This window comes from Schistosoma haematobium, chromosome 4 (assembly GCF_000699445.3).
Source record: "Schistosoma haematobium chromosome 4, whole genome shotgun sequence".
Classification (NCBI taxonomy): Eukaryota; Metazoa; Platyhelminthes; class Trematoda; order Strigeidida; family Schistosomatidae; genus Schistosoma; species Schistosoma haematobium.
In genome coordinates this window covers 10,275,843-10,294,634 of record NC_067199.1, presented here as the reverse complement: position 1 = coordinate 10,294,634, position 18,792 = coordinate 10,275,843, and the positions used below count along the sequence as shown (strand labels likewise).

Below are 18,792 nucleotides of genomic sequence, written 5' to 3'. Positions count from 1 at the left end.
ACTAATGCACTGTCATATGCAAGCAAACGACTTGATGTAACTTGTTTATCAAGTGTAGATTGGTATACGTTATTTCTGCATCGCCTATTACTTATACGGCGAAAATGAGGAACCAATGCAATTTCTACGACACCAAATAACAACACACAACACTAATACAAGTGGAGATTTATTCACCCCAAAAACACCACGATAACTCTAGTCGAATATACACTCATTTATATAATGATTTGCACACCCATCTGATTAGTAATTAGGGAAAAGTCACGTGTATGGAAACTATTCAGAATCATAAGAAATCACATGTTGCATATCATGCTGAACATATGTTACATGCAAACGAAGAATAAATGAATGGTGACTACTGGGAATTATATATGAGTTATCATTACATATATTCTTATCGGACAATTGTTAAGTAACTAGGGTATAGATATATAATTAAATGTTTCAAAAGATGGTTAAGTAATTAATTGAAATATTGTTTGAAAGTACATACCGAAAACTAAACACATAGACAACAGAAGTAAATGATGTACAAATCGCTATGATGAATAGCAAATAGAAATTCTTTTATTCGATCCATCAATGATACTAAGTTATCTACATATGGATGTAATTTTCTGTGCATTTGTGAATATTATACAGATTTGACTGTGTATATAACAATGTTGAACTTGAGACTACATCAGTGTTTTCTTTCTTGATCACTTCAATACTTAAATGAAAGTATCATTCAATATAAAAATAGTTTTGTCTCACAGTGTAAAGAACTAGGTTATACAATATTTAAGGGTAAGAAAAACAGACAATTGAATCTTAAAAAAAAAACTTATTTTAATGTAATTAAAAAATGTGTGTAGTGTTGCTTCTCAAAATAGGCTGAAACTTTATATTTTACAGAATTCAATCCATCAGTGAACATACGACTGGCAGCTTTTTTAATGAATCAAGTACTAAACTTCTATTCCCTCGAACCTGTTTAGTGTGAGGTTGAGCCAGATATCTGCCTATTGACTTTTCAATGTGTTTATACATAATTTTTGATGCTTTCAGTCGCCTCTCCAAATCATCGTCCTCTCCACCCCAACCCCAATAACTATTCGAATAACCATTAACCTGTATAAAGTGTGAAGTCGATATTTTCAAAACACCACCGATCAATGATTGGTAATATAAAACATAATTCCATGTACTCACTCCAACACTCAAATGAACCACACTCTCCATCATCTCTTCATCACAACCATGTGGTATTCTATCATCCAATGGTATTAAGTCGGCGTCATGAAATATAACACAGTCGAAATCGAAACGTTTACGTGCTTCAATAAAACCAATGTTCATCAACTGAGCTTTGTTCAAAATACCAGTACCCTGTTGTTCAATAACAAATATTTGATAACACAAATGTTGTCTCTGGAGAACTGGAATCAGAGCGGACAATGTATTATTCAGTTGTTTCCATCTATCTCTACAAACAATGATGATTGCTACACCGGATTGTGGAACATTGTTGCAATTCGTCGTCTCCTCCTTAAACATCCAACCGCCACCAAGATCATGTGAATAAAATGTGTCGTTGATTGGGTTCACCTCTTCATTGAATTCACCATTGAATGGCATTTTCCCAATTGGTTTCAATGCACTCACCTTACTCGATGGAATACTGTCAATATTCTTACAAATAGTACGACATGTGCGTTTACAGTTAATATGTGCCATATTGCGTACAATAATTGCTTCTTCAGTGTGATTTCGTAGGGTAACATATTTGACAGTTGTACGCATGAAATATTGATGTAATATGAAAATTATACAAAGTGTTAATCCGATTGCTTTCAGAATTGCATAGTAGATTCTGAACGATGATTTCTTCTTGATAAACATTTGATTATACAATCCTTGTGTTTATAAAACACAATGGTAACAACAGTAACAATAACAAAAATAAACGTCGAAGAATCGGGTGCTTATTATCTAGTTAACATTTTAATTGAGACACTGAACCAATTGATTTTGAGTATTATATTGACCAATTGAATTTTGACTTTTGTTTATAATGGTTAATTAAAGTTTAAGATTATTTCTCTATCACAGAATAACATTGCAGTAAAGACCAATAAAAGTTTGAATTCAGTAAATTGTTATTTTAACATAGATCTATTCTGTCGTCTGTTCTTAACTGCCACTTCTCAACTCATTCCCCAGGTGCTTGGGTGTGAGCCACCATGTAAGCGCGATGTCCAACCATAATCCTCAATCGTTTAAACAAAGTATTTAAAGAGGACTTTGAACCTGCGGTTAAGTAGCTGGAAGTCGAACGCTACGATAACTAAAATATCACTCCACAAGGGATTCAAACTCCATACTTATAACCTATTTACTATGAGATTAACCGAAGTTGTTTCTTTGAATGGGTCTGACATAAACTTTTGTTGGCTCAACCATTAGATCATTTCTTCGTGGGTTGTAGCGCTCTTTTGCCATTTCCAGATTATCATAGAGCCTCAGTGAATAATGGCATTTTATGCTTGCGATCAACATGGAGGGGTAGAAGTTTTTCTATGATGAGAAAGTATCAACTCGGCTTTCATCTTGTGATTGTACAGCTATCATGTTCATAACCGTTATGTGAGAGACGGAAATCAAGTTAATCAGCACCAAATATTGAAACCAGTACAAACAAACAAAATAGGTTCCTACAGGTCAAAAGTTGTAACACGTGAAGTCTTATCAAAAAGATTATAACATGATTTTGAGGTATCGTGGAAGGTATTTAACCTTCTGAGAAGCGCTCCAGTTATTCTCTCCTTTCAATTCATCTCATATTGTATTTCGAAGTATCTTCATTTTTTGTGAATTAGTTCTTGCTAGAAATATGTTGATTGTCCTCATGATCCAAAAATATTTTCAGATGTTTGTGTTAAATAATATGCAATAAATTATTCATGTAAAGTTCAATATAATTAAGGTTCCTTTTGAACATACCTCTTTTGACTGATGAAATACTTAATGAATACCTACTAATCAGCATAGTAAAATGATATCACTATGTAGTCTAGCTCAGATCCTATCAGAGAAGCTACTGAGATCTACCTGTGAATTTGAAAGTGATTTCTCTGGTTAGCTTGTCTATAGTGGTTATTTTCTATGGGGTGATGTTGCGAACCCTATCCCCAACTCTTCTTCTTTATCCGGGCTTCAGGTCGGTAGTAAGCCTAAACGGGCTACAAGCGTAGTTACTCAATATCTGTTGACTGAATGTCATCAACAACAACCTACTGTGGCGGAGGACAAACCAAATTCCGGATGAGGAGGAAATGAGAAAAAGACGCTGAAGTTGAGTAGAATATACACTGCAGAAACTTGAAATTCTGAAGGCTAATGGATAAGAGGTGGTCCGGTGGACACATTGTGCCGGGAATCGCAGCCAGACATCAAAAGAATGAACAGCACTTGGAAACAACTGCAAAGGAAAATGCAGAGACAGAAATGGTTGGCGAACCTCTGTCAGCGACCCATGCTCCAGAAGGGGTAACAGGCGTGAGTAAGTAACTGACGAATTTGAAATGATCGAACGAAAGGTCGTTCAAGTCAAGAATCTTAACTGTCCTACTCACCACTCTCTAAATTACAGTTCTTGTTGTTGGTCACTAGTCAGTTATTCGGTTGAACTTTACTTATGATGATGTTCCATTCACTAAGTGAGTTTTATGTTTGCGATGTTTAAAGAGTTTAGCTGAAGTTCTTGAATCTTCTTCACCACGATATTGAAAAACGAAATCGCTGGTGCGTTTTTCTACCTTTTGATATTACTTGGATTCACTGATGTGATAGAAGCCTGAAGAGTTCAAACGAACTGGTCTGTTAAACCATGAGATTGAGGTTTTTGTGGATCTGTGAATCGATGACGACATCGAATTTGAATAAGTCATTTGTTAAACTCTTTTCCTATGAACTGGGTTCAATTATCAGTTACTAATACATTGGATATACCTTATCTACTAAGTATCTTCATGATTGCTCTTTGAGTTAATTGTCCGCTGGGAGTGTTTTTGAGTACCACTCCGGGTAATTTAGAATATGAACCGATCATAAATAAAGTACAATATGAGTTTAAAAATAGGCTACAGTAATCAGCTTGCATACGTTCCTACGATTCAGGTGAGGACTCGAAAAACGTTTATTGTGCGACAGCTTATGTAAACAAGAACTACATCTATCCGATTTCCGATACAGTGTTCATTCGTGAAATGATTAGCACTCAAATCTAAATTTACTTCTGGATCACGGTGGGGGATTGTATTTTCACTATCTATACCACAGTTGAAGCATTCCTTTGAGTCTGAGAATATCTTTCTTCACTACTGCTTAACTATCTCGAGATAAAACGTTTTCCGATCTGCTGTAGAACCGCACCTAGCTCCATTGGAGTTACGAATAAATCTAGAATAAAACTGTGATTACAGGAGACTGTAATTAATAGATTTGGGATAAATTAAGAATGGCAAATCATATAACAGTAGTGAGTAGATCAAACGAAAGCTTATGATAAAAGTAATATATATCTATATATATATGCCCTAGTCACTTAACAATTGTCCAATAAGAATATATGTAATGATAACTCATATATAATTCCCAGTAGTCACCATTCATTTATTCTTCGTCTGCATGTAACATATGTTCAGCATGATATGCAACATGTGATTTCTTATGATTCTGAATAGTTTCCATACATGTGACTTTTCTTTAATTACTGATCAGATGGGTGTGCAAATCATTATATAAATGAGTGTATATTCGACTAGAGTTACCGTAGTGTTTTTGGGGTGAATAAATCTCCACTTGTATCAGTGTTGTGTGTTGTTATTTGGTGTCGTAGGAATGACAGTGGTCCCTCGTTTCTCCCGAACAAATAATTTGCAATGAGAACTTTACAATTTACTATGGTACTTTAATCTTAATCTGATTCCAAAGGTTGCTATCATACAGTACCTTGTAATTTTTTAATGATCCAGACATCCTTAATTCACCTGACACTAGTGTAAATCCAAGAATCGATTACTGAGGTTTATAGAAGTTTGTATTTCACATAATCTACTGAACTATTGAAGTACGTGAACGAATACAATAACAAATAATTAGAAACAGGCAGAAAATAAGTCATCATTCAATAAACAGGTAAACAAATAGAAACTGCACATTCATCAATGCTTGAACGAAATAATTACAGACACATTAAGTAAGACTGATACCAAAGCAACTGAATTATCGAAATTGTTAAACGACACAGGTGGACAAGATGCGGATGTTCCATGGTATAACATGCAAAATCAGATCTCTCTGGTCCTTCCGTCTTGTTAGTCTTTTGATTCAGTTATTTTCAGATTGGTTGTTTAATTGTTTGACTTATTCATTATTCTATATGTAAAACGGTAAATTTGTTAAACTAGAAAATTCAGGTTCATCTGCAACAGGCACATAAACCAACGCTACCCACTGACGGATTTGTAATTCGGAATTTCCACTTGTCATATAACGTTCTTTACGGTTTGGTGATCGCTGTTTACTCCACTATATACATTAGGCCAGAAGAATCCAGCAACCTTGTATTGTATTTGGACAGACTTGTCAGTGTTTGTAAAAACTGGATGTTCCTTCAGTTTGTTGCAGAACTGAATCTATGAATTGGTACTGTCGGCTCTCTTCTCTGCTAGCCCCAGTTACTCTAAAAAAATCTTGTAGACATTTATTAGGAGACATCAAAAAGTGTTATTCACACAGAAGTTTGTTTATTCAGTGATATATCGATTAAAATCATGATTATTAGTTACAAAAATTATCAACAGACTCTTCACTTGAACAAAAAGTCTCAGTCAATTTATAAACACAAGCAAAAATGAACTAGAAACATAAATAGGAAACTTATTTTCAGTGAGTTAATACGAAGAAAAATGCACTGAAAATTAATTAAAAATAAGTCATACCAAATGATATAATACTAAAATTAATTAACAAAAATCACCATATACTAAAATGTTTATTTCAAGATTGGTTTTCGCATAATACGTCATATTTAGGGATTTGACATCTCAAACATATTTGTCAGGAAATTCTCTCTAATCACAGTCGTCTTGAATTTAAATGGTAAAGTTGGCGTAGCCAATAGATTAAATTTAGGTAAGGACACCTGATGCTGATGTCGTACGCGCGAAATTGTTCACATCATCTAAATTGCAGCTGGAAATCACGTTGGCATTGCATCTGGTAGAGACGCTGTAGCTGCAAATTGATGTGTTGCTTTTGTTGATTTAGCTGATCGTTTTTTTATCATTGTGATTACGAAGTTTTCATATGCCTTAGCTTTACCTGGAACAAAATAGCATTCCGTTGGTTTCTTTGTAGTAACTTCGTACTTCATATGATAACATGACCTACACTTAGTTGTACGCTGTTTCATACGCTTTCAAAGTTGATTGTCAATCACCTTCTCCATTCTGAAGGCATGGCCATTCATCACTAAAAATCAACACCCTTGTTAAAGTTCATGTGGACTTTGAAGATGAATTAGCTCTTCTATCCCATGCCCACCAACAAATGCAGATGAAGACAACTGGTGTAGCAACAGCCTCTGCATCAGTAGACCTCAACATACACAAGGGAAAAAGCGCCATCCTCAAATACACCACTGAGAACATAAACTTAATCACACTTAATGCAAAAGCTCTGGAAGAGGTGTAAAGTTCCACGTACCTGGGGAGCATCATCGATGGACGTGGAGGATCTGATGCAAGCGTAAATGCGAGGATTGGCAAAGCAAGGACAGCATCTCTACAGTTGAACAACATGGAACTCAAAACAACTGTCTGTGAGCCAACATCAAAGTCATAATCTTCAATACAAACGTCAAGACAGTTCTAATGTACGGAACAGAAACAATTGTCTACGTAACACACTCAATGTCCATTGGTCGGATAACATCACCAACAGACTACTATGGGAGAGGACAAACCAAGTTCCAGCTGATGTGGAAATAAGGAAAAGTTGATGGAAGTGGATGGGACACGAGATAATTGCTAACTTGGAATCCTGAAGGGAAACAGAAAAGAGGAAGACCAAACAACATATTGCATCTGGAACTGGAAGTAGACATGTAAAGGATGAATAGCAACTGGAACCAACTAGGAAGGATTGCTTAGGACAATTTGATGGAGAATCCTGGAGGGTGGTGTATACTCTTTTACGAAGGGTAACAGGCGTAAGTATGTGCAACTGCATTCACTCACTGGTTAGGTTATTATAAGATGAACTGCTGGATATTTTCATGTATCCTTTTTTGATTCACACTTTTACGTGATCTCACCTTTATTGATGAGTACCTTGTTGAATCGCGCCTTTGTGTGAATTCTTTTGAAATGAATCACCTCAAACACAAGCCCACCATAAATTCACTCAATTTCGCAATGCTTGTTGTTCATGCTTTACAAATTAAACAAGTGTCAGTCATTGAGCATATCTATTATCTCGTATCCACCAACTTCATTCATTTCGTAGTTGTGAAATTAACTTTTGGATCTCCGTGAACATCCAACCATGTGTTGATCCACAACTAACCCTATGTATGATCGTTTTATACTCATTTACTTATGTAAAGGATTTGGCGCGCATATATTTATATTACATTATTGTTATTTATATACTCATATTTTTAAAAATCCACTATAAAGACAGTTAGATCTTGGAATATCTCGAGGTTCCATGAATTCGCTGTATAATAGTTTCTATTATAAAGATTTTATAGCTGTTTTCAAGTTCAAATGTTTTAATATGTTTTTAGTAGTCATTTGCCAGTAGAGTAATATCGTAATCCTACGATCTTAACTAATCAAAACATGAAAAACAATGACCACAACTGCATTAGTGATAGAATTCATTCACTACTTTTAACGCAAAATACAAAACATTATTAATGTCATGTTTTATTCAACATTATTTTTTCTAATTTATACACTTCAGTTTCTTAGGAATATTCCCGATGAATTTTTCTAATAGCCGTATTCATTAAACTTTATGAACTAAGAAAAGAGAATAACACAATCATTTGCATCGACTATTGACTCTACAAAACTTCTCCCACATTTCAATCTCAATAATTTTAAAATATACAAGTCGTTAATTAATTATAAAGTACTTACTTACTTACTTCCGCCTGTTACTCCTCGTGAAGGAGCATAGGCAGCTCACCAGCATTCTCCGTCCAACATTGTCCTCAGCAATTCTTTCTAACTCCTTCCAGTTGTTATTCATCTTTTTCATATCTGCTTCTATTTCCCGACGTAATGTGTTCTTTGGCCTTCCTCTTTTCCGCTTCCCTTCAGGATTCCAAGTTAGGGCTTGCCTCGTGGTGCAGTTTGATGATTTGCGTAATGTATGTCCTATTCATTTCCATCGTCTTTTCCTAATTTCTTCTTCAGCTGGAAGCTGGTTTGTTCTTTCCCAGAGAAGGCTGATGCTGATGGTATCCGGCCAATGGATGTTGAGTATCCTGCGTAGACAACTATTTATAAGTACTTGTACATGTTTGATGATGGTTGTAGTAGTTCTCCAAGTTTCAGCTTCGTACAGTAGAATTGCCTTGACATTCGTATTGAAGATTCTCACTTTGATATAAAGTACTAACTTATTCTTACTACTTAACTTCAATACTTAATAGTGTATTCAATTAGTTAAGTATTGTTAATTAATGAAAGTTAGACGTTTTAATTAAGTTTAAAAATGTTCGTCAGTTTCACAAGAATAGATATCAAACAAAAGTTGAATTTTTGTTATACTGGAACGATTAGACATAAGTCAATTAATAATTAAGAGATAATGATATGCGCACGATATTTGTTGAAATGTAGCCTCACTTCCTGAGGAAATAAACGCACTCAATTGGTTGAAAATATGATTTACTTGTCTGAGGCACATGTATCTATATTTACGAACGAACTGAGTATGCTCGATTCGGTTCAGCCATTAAAAGCTTCCTGCTCATTTTTTTTGTTTTTCTCACTTAAATAGTAAGTAGGGCTTGGGTATAGGAAGCTTGTGTGTTTGAATGAGACTCAGACGACCACATTATAACAGTTTCATTGAAAGCAGCAGTGTATTTTGACTGACTTTACATAAAATCCAATAAAATTAATATCAATAGTGATAATAATAATAATAATAGTAAGTAGTCTTACAGTTATCTGTAACATTCTGACTAGATATAGATCCTGTCCTTTATTCTAGATTTTTTATGATTTCGCTACTCATTATAATCCCCTCGACAATCGCAACTAAGCTAGAGTCAAGGAGGGGAAAACGGCTCAATAACAGTAGCAACAGTCAGATGAATTCAGTCTTTATCTACCCTAAAGTTCTGACTTGCAAAATTATTTTATACATGTTGTACTCTGTGCTCATTGTTTATTGTTGTATCACATTCGGTATGCCTAAACTATTTTTCTATCACTGATATCAAGGCCACTTTCATCTTTATCTTGCCGTCATGATGTGATGAACACCGAAATTATCATTCTGACATATTTTCTAATATGAAGGCTTATTAAAATAATAAGACGTGAGAGGATGAAATTCGTTCTCTCACTAATTAATAACTGACCTATAAACTTACAGGTAGATATTCAATGACAAAATCCGTGACTCAACAGCTTTTATTTAGTGGATAAACCTGCTAGCTATATGAATAGTGAGCTCTAATTCTACATCCACAAACTACCCTACTAAACTATTGAAATATTCACTTGCTCAACCTGGACCGCTTCTGTTGTTGTCGTAACTAAACCTAACGGACCAGTAATAATCTTTACTAATTTCTCAACAGGTATTAACACAGCTCTTCAACGTAGTATTTACCCTCCCCTCAATACTAGATAATCCACCTGAAATTTTCAATGACGGAGTCAATTTCTTAAACTCGATGAAATACTTAGTTTTTTATGTCAATGGGCGCCAACCAAACACTGAAAACATTCAAGGTATTCAATTAATCCCACCACTTGGAGATATTCCTTTATGTAAATCCTTTCCTGAACGTATTGGTCAGTACTCACCTTTACTTTCGTCGCTATGTCATATATGTTGCCACTGAACCATCTCTTTTGGAAGAGTATTTCATGGAACTGGACAAGGGAACGCAAATTATCGTTTTACAAACTAAAACCTGCATTGAGTCCAGAAAGTTTGCTGAGAAATCGCAAACCTATCTTACCAATTGTCGCGGAAACTGGTGCTTCAAACCATAATGTAAATCCAGATATCATTCATGAGGCCCAAGGACTGACTCAAAAAAGGGCAAACGAAGTCAAACGGAAAATGACGCGTTCGCTTTGATATCTGCTGTTCGCCGTTCCCACAAGATTGTGAAGAAAATACAGGCCCTAACTTGGTTTTCGACTCTAAGTCTCGGGTACTGACATACACTACGAACCTGATACGGTGACGTGCTCTAAATCGATTGGGATAAAATTTCGAAATACGGTAGTCAGATGGAATGACTTTGACAGGCGGATATACTGCACTGAATGGTAAGTGAACACTTGACACAAGCCAAATAATCGATAACCCCTAAGCCATCTACAAAGGATCGTGCAACAAATCACTTGTATAGCGCCATCGTTTCAGACGGCGAATAGAGACATTTCAAAGAGTTCTGTCAGAGATAATCATAACGGGTAACTTTTTGCGGAAAGTAAAAGCAACTAAGTATTTGCTTGTAGTACTGCATCAGTTTAAACGTTTCACCAGAGCGTAGCGTTATATATATAAGTTTCTTAACTACGACAGTACATTTGAATGGTCAAAAGAAAACCAGCAAATAGAACCAGCTTTGATTGCACTTCCCAGTAAAACAGCGAATGAATCGAAAAAATTAATGGCCACGTTATTACATCAGAAATCACACAATCCTAATATAACTAAAAATGAATTGTGCGCATTGAAACAGCTGAGAAGTGATAAGACAACTATCATTACGAGAACACATGAAAGGAACACGACCGGTTTTATGAGCGAACCGGAAGTCCAGAAAAATGACAGTGAATATTTGCAAAAGGGCCAGTACAAACGTGTAACAGCGTAGCTTGATTGGTTAGGAGTTAACCTCAAACAACTCTAGGTGTAAATAAATCCCCAAAATAAATAGCTCTGTAAGTCTTTGACATTGGATGCTGACCACGTGTTTTAATGGACTCACCTAGCTGAAGGCGCTCGGTCATGCGTCCGCACCAGATCACGAGTGAGAACGCCGTGCTCAACATCCGCTGCAATCGCTAGCCAGACTGGATCAGTCGACCCTCGATATATTGATAACCTATCAAATATATCTTCGAACCTCCTCGCTTCTAACTTTTGATCTCACTTGGTGGGTACAATCCATAATAGGTGCTACTGGTTGGAGCGTTGTCAAACTTCAAATACCTGTGGCATCTTCAATATCATGCATACCTATATCAGAATTTTGGTCTGACTGCCATACTGCTTCGAACCATCTCATCGTCTTCAATGTAATTCCTAGATGGACATCCACATTCATTTGTAAAATGTTTAAGATTCACTAATTGTACAGTTCGTATGACTTTCAATCCCAATATATTATTCATATGTCATGCGTATCTAGTGATTTTAATTACTCGGTCGGACAGATGTGTTTGATGTTAACATAAACCAGTCAGTTAAATGCGGGACAGGTCCTGGCTCCTGTGTACATCGACTCAAGTTTCCATAACCCATTGACAGTAAGATGAAGTTCTCAGAGTAGTGGAGGTAGTAATAGTATTAGTGGTAATAGAAAAGATTAAGCATCGAAGATACGATTTTAGAAAATGCAGAATAATGAAGTAAAAAAGACTAATAGGGCAATTAGTTTATTAGGAGAGACAAATAATGAGTGCACCTGCGCCAATGAGAACAATTTTTAGCAAAATCAATTAAAGTCTAATCATCGGTTGCAATGAACACATGGAATCCAACCACATAGTTTGCATCTACCTACATGGCTCACTCCAACAGTCAGTATCTTTATGAGCTGATACTATCTCTTGGTTTATCCACACTTAACTTTAATCCAATTTACTCTTAAACTAGCCATCACGCGTCGACGTAGTCGTTGGATGATCACTAATTTGTCAACTGATATACCATCAATGTGAATGCAAAACAGAATATTCAAACAAACATGACATTCATCATGGATACAATAATCAACTTTAGGTTTATTTTAACCAGAAATAGAAGAAAATTGATCGATCTATTTTGGAAAAGAAGAGCCAGTGAAAATAATAAATAATCCACAAATATGTGTAGGTCAACATCTAATTATTTTCATATTATATCGCCAACTGAAATAATTTCTATCTCTGTACACATTTAGTATATATGGTTAGCCGAAACAGGATGGTGAATTTTTCTTGTTACATATAATCAGTAATGTCGTATATACTCAACTGTGTGTGAGTGTGTTATTTTACAGATTTGTTATTGATCACAGTAAGTAGTTTGTGAAGTATTTATGTGCACATATGAATTGGAGTGAAATAATTAGAAAAATGTGGATTTACCACACGACCGTCATCTTCATGACCATTGTGTTCAGAGTTCAATTACAATAAACTGTGAGCTTTTCTGAACAAGAAACAATACTGATTTTAGATTTTAAATATTCAGCAATAAATACAATTTCCAATGATGTATTACTTAACTAAGTGGCATATGACAAAATTACTCAATCCCTGCTGACTAGAAAAACATATTACTGGTTGCTAAACAATTGAGGATTAGTTCCGTTGATAAGGCTCTAGAAAATCGGTTCAGCATGACTGAAAGAAACGTGTGATGTAACCCATTATTTGCAGTGAGCCATTAGAAGTAGTTTAGAAAATCGGCCTATTTCAGTAGCTTCTCGTCAAGTGGCTACAACTATTTATGTATTGAAATGTACCATTCAAGTAAAATATAATGTGGCACAACTGACAGTGGTGATGGGAAGAATTAAAATGACAGGGATTATAAAAAATGATATTGACAGTGTTATTCTAATTCTTTCTGTCAATAATGTCAATTTTTACACATTATGTTTTACCTTAATGCTACATTCCAATGCATATACGGTTATAAGCAGCTGATGAAAAACCATGAAATATGATAAATTCAAAATTTTCTACTTCAATTGTTTTCTCGGCTTTATTCAAATTCATAAAAGGAACCAATCGCATGATATTTCAGTGGTTGTGTCAGTACTGGTGGTGGCGCGACTGATTATATTAATCTTGGTTTATTGAATGTCAAAGGAGTTTGTGTTAATCCAGTCCATCACTCATAGCATCATGATGTTAGCTTGGCTGTAAAGGGTCGTGTTTTCAACAAACCGATTGGAGCAGCTTTGCTCTGTGCTTGTGAAAACTAGCCTCTCCGAGTTGAGGATGCTTGGTGACTCTCTGTATTCGATCATCTTTATTTTTGAAGGATTCCTGATATACATTGGCGACATCATATTAAGAATCCAGGTCTACAATGTGTATTGCGTCATAGTGATGACAATTTATATGACGTTAACAACTGGGAACATCGATTCTGGTGGCTTTTACATGTTTTACGAATACCACCACAGCGTCCCACACATCGTGTTTTGTTAGCCAGCTCTGGGATTAGTTGGAAAAGGCGAATTGATGGCCATTTTATGATATGGTGCCTGAGAGAATGAAAGCTGTTCAGGGCTAGCGCATGTCAATTCATCATAATCGCTTGGTCCGAAAGATAGTGCAACACAGCGTCTTGAGAGTTATACTATTCGTAACTCAATACTAAGTTTCTTATTCTGAATGTATCAATTAATTGACTATAAGTAAAATAATATATTTCAAGTAATCTCAGAGATTGAAATTTAAGTGATTCCAACGTTCCGTCCACCTAACTTGTCTGGACTTCTTCAGGGTGATAGTCAAAGAAATATATAGCGTTTAACAATCAAATCAGGTCAACTCTATACTGTGCTAATACATTCATATACAGAGCTAAAAACTATTAAATTCAATTATAATATCGATACCATCCATATAGAAGAGGATGAAACGATGACAAGTTTTGATGTACCTTCCTTATTTATTAATGCACCTATCAACAGAGCATTGGATATTATTTATGATTGTTTAGAATCTAACTCAGATTTGAATTTACGATGTCCGTCAGATCCATCCGAAGCTATTAGGTGCTTGGAATTGTGTTTACAATCCACATTATTCACATTTCGAGGAGACCTGAGCAGAAAAAACAGAACGTATAACAATAGGTCTACCAGTTTCTCCGATTGTAGTGAATTTATTCATGCATACCCTACAAACCAATGCGATCACAAGATGTGCACATCTACCAAAAGTCTGGTTATGGCATGCAGAGGACATTTTTACTATCATTAAACGAAATGGTTTGGAAGAATTGCTTGATGTAAACAGCATTTCAGAGAGCATCAAGCTAACACAGGAAATAGAGTCCAGTGACCACAAACTAGCGTTTCGCGATTGTTTGATTAAACGAAGACATAATAATAAATTGAAAATAAGTGCATTCAGGAAATCAACACATTCTGAAAGATAAGTAGATTGTGGTTCGGCCTATGCGCTGTGTACGAAAGTCACTGTTGTTAAAAATTTAATCAACAGAAATATTAAGCTCGTTACAGATAAGGAAGACCACAAGTTGAATTAAATACAGGTTTGTCTACACTTGGGGATAATATCTACCCAAACGTTTCTAAAGAAGATTATTAGAAATGAAAGAATAGCTAAACTAGAATGTATTTCGAAAGTTCACCATGGTCACCCCATACCGTAGTGACACACTGTAAGAAATCAGAAGGATTCTAAACAAGTATGATATAAGAGTGTATTTTCAGGTTAGTGACACCATAAGATGGGCATTAGTGAAGGTTTAGGATAGGTTCCCGAAGGAGGAACAACAGAATACTGTTTATGAGATTAACGGTCATGAATGTGATGCAGATTATGTGGGAGAAACTTCAAGGCAATTTAATGTAAGATCGAAGGGACACAAAAAGTGTGTGAAAAATGTTCTCGAATCCTTGGTTGATATGAAGGAACTAGAGAATAGGTCGGTAATAGCGTTACATGCGTTGGAAACAGGACACGAGATCAACTTCAGAAAGGTTTTAACACTCATAAAGAAAGATTGACAGCAGAAGCGCTGTATATATGGGCAAATAAGAACAGCCTGAACGGAAAGGGTAATATTCAACCATCAACTACTTGGTAAACCAAGAGATAGTTCATAAAGATTGACTGTTGGAGTGAGCCATGTAGGTAGATGCAAACTATGGGTTGGATTCCATGTGTTCATTGCAACCGATGATTAGACTTTAATTGATTTTGCTAAAAATTGTTCTCATTGGCGCAGGTTATTATTTGTCTCTCCTAATAAACTAATTGCCCTATTAGTCTTTTTTACTTCATTATTCTGCATTTTCTAAAATCGTATCTTCGATGCTTAATCTTTTCTATTACCACTAATACTATTACTACCTCCACTACTCTGAGAACTTCATCTTACTGTCAATGGGTTATGGAAACTTGAGTCGATGTACACAGGAGCCAGGACCTGTCCCGCATTTAACTGACTGGTTTATGTTAACATCAAACACATCTGTCCGACCGAGTAATTAAAATCACTAGATACGCATGACATATGAATAATATATTGGGATTGAAAGTCATACGAACTGTACAATTAGTGAATTTTAAACATTTTACAAATGAATGTGGATGTCCATCTAGGAATTACATTGAAGACGATGAGATGGTTCGAAGCAGTATGGCAGTCAGACCAAAATTCTGATATAGGTATGCATGATATTGAAGATGCCACAGGTATTTGAAGTTTGACAACGCTCCAACCAGTAGCACCTATTATGGATTGTACCCACCAAGTGAGATCAAAAGTTAGAAGCGAGGAGGTTCGAAGATATATTTGATAGGTTATCAATATATCGAGGGTCGACTGATCCAGTCTGGCTAGCGATTGCAGCGGATGTTGAGCACGGCGTTCTCACTCGTGATCTGGTGCGGACGCATGACCGAGCGCCTTCAGCTAGGTGAGTCCATTAAAACACGTGGTCAGCATCCAATGTCAAAGACTTACAGAGCTATTTATTTTGGGGATTTATTTACACCTAGAGTTGTTTGAGGTTAACTCTTAACCAATCAAGCTACGCTGTTACACGTTTGTACTGGCCCTTTTGCAAATATTCACTGTCATTTTTCTGGACTTCCGGTTCGCTCATAAAACCGGTCGTGTTCCTTTCATGTGTTCTCGTAATGATAGTTGTCTTATCACTTCTCAGCTGTTTCAATGCGCACAATTCATTTTTAGTTATATTAGGATTGTGTGATTTCTGATGTAATAACGTGGCCATTAATTTTTTCGATTCATTCGCTGTTTTACTGGGAAGTGCAATCAAAGCTGGTTCTATTTGCTGGTTTTCTTTTGACCATTCAAATGTACTGTCGTAGTTAAGAAACTTATATATATAACGCTACGCTCTGGTGAAACGTTTAAACTGATGCAGTACTACAAGCAAATACTTAGTTGCTTTTACTTTCCGCAAAAAGTTACCCGTTATGATTATCTCTGACAGAACTCTTTGAAATGTCACTATTCGCCGTCTGAAACGATGGCGCTATACAAGTGATTTGTTGCACGATCCTTTGTAGATGGCTAGTCTGTACGTGAAAAACAAAAGAAAACAACCGAATAGTAAGCTGAGGCAAAACCACAGGTAACTATTAAATATAGTGAAACTCAAAAAAGGGTAATCTACCGAACGTATAGCTCAGGATAGATTCTATAGAACTGAAATGGTACTTTTGTTGCGTAAGAACACAGCAAAAGTTTGATAAATGCAAATCACGTTAGGACTAAACTTCCCGTTCGAAGAATTGACGAAAATAGTGATGTCCTCCTTCAATTCAATTGCGTGTAACCTTAGCCTTAGAGAATGCGGAATGCTGAACGTTAACTGCAATGTCATCGGCCTTAGAAAAAGTCAGACAGATCAACATGTCCCTCCCTGTTTATGTTTGGCTGTTGTAACCACGCCAAACAATTTATTGATTCGAGCAAAAATATTAGCTCACTAATTCCATAGAAAATATAAAAGTCACTCCAGACCTTACTCCCTGTCAACGTCGTGTGAGAAGACGTGAAGAGATAGGATTGCATAGTAGTGTTACAGTGAGTAAACAACTAGGGGAAGTTTGCGGTACAGTAAATAGTTTAAACATCACGAACAATGAGCATAATATCACCCTTTAGCCGGCAGAACACTCTGTAGATCTGGATGAGTCCGGAGATCGGAAACGTTTGAATGAGATACGGACTCCAACTGTCACCGAAAAACATAACGACATTTTCGATCCCGGCTGTTTGTGCAGTCAAGTACTTAAATGTGAGCCATGTGACGACACACATCTAACTGAACTGATTCACTTGAAAACTCGTCCTCCTAAACTTACTCCACAAGTTAACTCGAATGAACGTGAATTCACTTCACAAGGATAAAGAAACTCTCCGGCTCTGACATAAAAGGGTGGGCAGACAAGAATCACGATGCCGAATAAGGAAACACGTAAGATCGAATCCGACTGATCTATGAGTATCCCAACAACAGTGAACAGGTTCTCCCCGCTGATGTCATGTAACTTGCCTTCACCACCTCTAAGTTGCAAAACGGATAGTAGGCTTGAGAAATTTCACCAACCTGACAATGTCGAACATTTATCTACTGGACTATATGCGTCTTATCCACAAATATCACTGTCATCACCTGATTCTCCATGTTACAACCCCTCTATCCCTGTGTGCAGTATGCCAAAGTTAAGACTGGTTGACATACAAGACACTATACCCACGTGCATCGAAAAGTCAGAACAGTCTGCCAGACAGTATGTTCTACCAAGGACTCTGAATTTTTTATGTTAACTGGCGTTGATGTGCACGAACCTTTTGCCATACGTAGCGATTGTTTTTCCGTTTTCCACCTGTCGACGCCGATTCGTGAAGCTGGTCGTTAGAATTCGCTGGAAGATCGCTAAGTTCTGCGCCAGAGTCTATGAGGTAACGATCTCTCGTTGTCACATCTATTACGTACAACAGACGGCTATGTTCGCCGGTTACAGTAGCCGTTAACGCGTACCGGCCTGGAAGTTTCTCCAGTTGTTTTGGAGCTGGGAAAATTGCAAGGTTTGCTGCGATTTTTGGATGACTTTCCACACTGGTTATAATACCAGCACGTCGGGATTATCCGTTTCTCGTGGTCTAGAGGCAGATCGCCCAACTGAAGTGCTTCTACGTAGTGTGTGTGATCGCTTACGGTCGCTACGAAAATTAAGATAACGCGTAAGCGTATGACATAACTCTGTAATGTCATTCTGGGTCGTTTGAAGCTTTATTGACTGAAAAACCTCGGTATTAGAGGATTTGGTGACTTCTATAATGCGGTCGGCAGATGCAGCTAGCTCGTCTAAGGCTTCGTTGTGGAACGAGACAAGCACAGCTAGCACCTGTTGAGGAAGTTCTGACAAGAAATGTTGTTTAAGTAGGCCACCATCGGAAGTTCTTTGGCCGAGGGTGGCGTTACTGACCAGCAAACATGATGGTGGGGAGATAAATTCAATCCACCCATGTCTGTAGGGCAGAACATTTTGTTTAATTACGGCTGCTTATGATTTA

At 36.5% G+C, this 18,792-nt stretch overlaps 1 protein-coding gene across 1 annotated transcript; it reads right to left on the bottom strand.

Moving 5' to 3' along the window:
- Nucleotides 1–237: 237 nt before the first annotated feature.
- On the bottom strand, nucleotides 238–2,855 carry GAD2_1 (Glutamate decarboxylase 2). The gene has a single exon (XM_051208182.1). The coding sequence runs from the start codon at nucleotides 1,888–1,890 to the stop codon at nucleotides 907–909; it is 984 nt and encodes a 327-aa protein (XP_051066146.1). The 5' UTR covers nucleotides 1,891–2,855; the 3' UTR covers nucleotides 238–906.
- Between the last annotated feature and the right edge of the window lie 15,937 nt (nucleotides 2,856–18,792).

Bases quoted from the DNA above. Each gene is read 5' to 3' on its own strand.
- GAD2_1 (XM_051208182.1), bottom strand. From the start codon at position 1,890: ATGTTTATCAAGAAGAAATCATCGTTCAGAATCTACTATGCAATTCTG.